At 35.4% G+C, this 3,667-nt stretch overlaps 1 protein-coding gene across 1 annotated transcript; it reads left to right on the top strand.

Annotated features, from left to right (window-relative positions):
- Nucleotides 1-1,228: 1,228 nt before the first annotated feature.
- On the top strand, nt 1,229-3,229 carry LOC116307071 (melanocortin receptor 5-like). Its single transcript, XM_031717216.2, has one exon. The coding sequence runs from the start codon at nt 1,525-1,527 to the stop codon at nt 2,620-2,622; it is 1,098 nt and encodes a 365-aa protein (XP_031573076.2). The 5' UTR covers nt 1,229-1,524; the 3' UTR covers nt 2,623-3,229.
- Nucleotides 3,230-3,667: the final 438 nt, after the last annotated feature.

Raw genomic sequence — 3,667 nt, 5'->3', positions numbered from 1 at the left:
AAAAAAGGACAGAAAACTATAGCGGAGAAAAAGTTATAAACAAAAAAACATGTGCAGGTGTTATCCTTCTGGTCAGGATTTAAAAAATTGAAATTAAAATTCAAAGTTAAAGTCCTTGAAGCTCTATAGGGAGTGAATTGATCAAATCAAATGAAATTTTTCCGCTTTACAAGTCTGATCGCCAATGGTTTTTTGTTTAATTTTATTATACATTTTTTGAACTATTGTTTTTTTATTTTTATTTTTTCAAATATAAAGACAATGGTTTATAAAGATTATGCATGTTTTATAACGATTACGGTTTATAAAGATTATGGTCCGCGTATAAATGTTCTCTGACTTCTCCCTGCTGAATGCATTTAATTCGATTCAAAATATTTTTCGGGTTTTTTAATTTAGCTATTAATTCCTGGTCCATTTTAGGCAGATCAACGTCACCGGTTTGAATTTGAAACATGCTTCCTTCTTAGCCATTAATGTTTATGCATTATAAGCTAAGTAAATAACTAGCTTCATCCACTTTTAAACAAATAGCAAGTGCCAACTTAAGTCGTACAAATATCCCGTAGTTTGAACTTGGTATCACATATGATGCTTCAAAAACAAGTTGGATGCCAGCTTCGAAATTTTATGCTTTTAAACAAGTAAATTGTCATGACAGCCGGTGCTTTTTGAAGGACTAAATGAACGTTCCATCTCGTTTCTCTTTTTGGCGCTCTTTTTTTTCCGACAACTTTTTTAATAAGTCTGGGTTGTCAGCTGAATTATTGCAGGCGTCTACGAGCACACTGTCTTGAATCAACACCTCAAAAGAGTCTGCCGTGACTAGTGCCCTACTTTTCGAGGTATTGACTGACTGATGCAATCAAATCGTTGCTGAAATTTCACAAGTCTTTCGCTGCTTGGTTATTTTTGGATTAAGACAAACATTCGTTATCTTTATAGCTTATTCTTTGTGTTTGACCACAATAAAAGCCTAACGAATTCAATACAAACGGACCAGGTTCATCTCAAGAACTCTCGAAATAAATAGAAAATTGGAAAAAATAAACTTAACCACTGTGCCATTAATTTTTCACAACATGTCAATTTACGTTCGCCCACAGCAAAAGACAAAATGATCACTTTGAATAACTCCGTATTCAGCCTATTTAATAAATTGCGTTGACTGGTTTTTGATTAGTTCATCTATAGCTTCTTCAGTGGGCACTCTCAGTGATGACCAAACACAGAGTTCACATCCTAGAGAATATCGGCTTGGAAAGCCTCGTCCACTAAATTCGAGATTCTGTAATTCATATTGACTTACAAGACATTTTTTAGAAATGAAAAACAAATAATATCATTCGTTATCAAACTAAAAGCAATATTCGTAACACCTTTCATTTCTATATTGGTGTGACTTGCAAATGGAAAAACAAATTTGAGGTTTACAAGTGAGATTCTTTATCCGGAACTATCGCGATATCGGGAGCCCCAGTCTTCAAACACCGTAACTCTTTGGTATGAGAGAAATTGCATCTCATGAATACAACCGCAAACTCTAGTTATCTAAGTCGTAACTTTTCTGGCAGCGACGAGGAGTGCTTTTTCCTTCCAGATGCAGAGTTCGAGAAGATATATTTGCGATACAAGAGTAATCTTATTACTGCCATAATAAACGCTGTCTTTGCTCCGGTTGCCGTTGCAGCTAACTTTGTAGTGGCCTTTGTGATTTTTAGATCGCCACATTTGCGACGTCCATCGACTTTTCTTCTGGGATGCCTTGCTATCTGCGATTTGTTAGTTGGTCTTCTGGAACAGCCATCTTATGTAGCGTTCAGGTTGCTAGAAAATCACATCAATTATGTTCCATGTAGCATCAGAATGCTCTATTCCACTGGGTTTTACATCTGTTATGGGGTATCTTTTATGACTCTAAGTGCTATTAGTTGTGAGAGATTCGTAGCTTTGGCCTTGCATCTTCGTTATCAGGAGCTAGTGACCACTAGACGAGTGTTTCGCATTGTTATTCTGATATGGTCAACAGACATCGTTCTAACGGCGCTTCAGTGGGCTGGTATCAATACTGTAATAAGAGCAATACACTTGGTTTTATGGTGTACTTGTCTCGTATCGTCAGGCTTCATACACTACAGAATTGCGAGGATCGTAAGGCGTCATCAGAAACTCATCAAAATGCAGCAACAAACTACATCAAGTCGGTACAAACGACAAACCAAACTAGCAATGAATATCGCCTACATCGTTGGAATATACTTTTTCTTCAACATTCCCGTCTTGTTTGTGACAATATACCATCAGATAGCAAGTGGTAGCTTAAGTACTTATGACTTCTATAGCTGGACAGAAACTATAGCTTTTTGCAACTCTGCCATCAACCCTTTCGTATGCATTTGGCGTAGTCGAGAAATACGTAAAGCAGTTGGGGTATTCTTAAAGAAAGGATTCTGCTCAGATGATTTACGTTTGGAAGATCATGACTCTACATCAGTAAACAAGGGAAAGGGGACAGGGATTGCAGTGAAATATAACTGTGACAAAAAGAAAAATGAGGAAACGCCAAATGTGCAGTGTCGGGATAATCCGGTCTGCATAGCAGAATCGACCGAACGCATCTAATACTCCAGCTTCGAGTTCTCTTTGCTCAGCCTTAGTCTTGGTTGTGCGTTATAACATTCATCTATTCAACCAAAACCTGTAGTACTTCAGTTTATAATAATCAACTCTTATTGTTCCTTAGTTTTTGCATTCCTTACTATACGATAGAACGCATTTGTACACAATCGAGGCTAAGTCGACACTGAGCAAAGGCAAACTCGAAATGGAAGCAATATACCATCAGATAGCAAGTGGTAGCTTAAGTACTTATGACTTCTATAGCAGGACAGAAACTATAGCTTTTTGCACATCTGCAACGAAAGCCAAAATTTGGTTTCTCAGGCGCCTTCCACACTATGCCGGATAAATTTGAATCCGAATTTTCACATAGAAACCGAAAAAAAAGTTTTCCGTCCACACTAATACGGCTAGCCGGCGTTTTCAAATTGTTCCACTCCAGAGACCGTATTCGAAAAAAATCGTTAAACGAATAAATAGAAATTCGGATTGAAATTTATCCGGCATAGTGTGGACGTAGCTTCAAATCCGCTTAAGCCTTGTGCTAGCTAGAAAATCTTATTTAAGGTTTCAATATTTAATTTATAGCTAAACAAAACTTTTATTTACTTTCTAACCCTAACATGTTAGTTCTTGAATCTTTTTAGTTTTTATCTTTATTTTGTGAGTATGTTTATTTGTTTCATATATCTGGTTTCTCATAATTTATTTATCTTGTATCGAAAAACTAGCCAAAAAAAAAAAAAAAAAAAAAAAAAAACCTCACTAGTTGAGATAAAATCTTTCTAAATTTATCCCATACATCAGTTATTTACTTATGTTTGTTTTAAATACATAAAAACGTGTTTCCTGTTTATTAATATAGCCCAAGTTTATTCTAATTGAATATTGTAATTGAATCCATAATGAGAAACTGAAGAAATAGGAAATTGGATTTAAGTTGAAAAACTTCATGATAAAAGATTTTTAGTTATCACACAAACATTAGTTAATATTTATTGTTATTTTTTAGCCCAATTATATTGCACTTGATTAAATCGGAGGAGCT

Source organism: Actinia tenebrosa, unplaced genomic scaffold (assembly GCF_029948245.1).
Source record: "Actinia tenebrosa isolate PJP-AT-01 unplaced genomic scaffold, QUT_ActTen_1.0 PGA_scaffold15__27_contigs__length_11533743, whole genome shotgun sequence".
In the NCBI taxonomy this organism is placed as follows: Eukaryota; Metazoa; Cnidaria; class Anthozoa; order Actiniaria; family Actiniidae; genus Actinia; species Actinia tenebrosa.
Note: the sequence above shows the minus strand (reverse complement) of the source record. Positions and strands in the feature narration are given on the sequence as shown.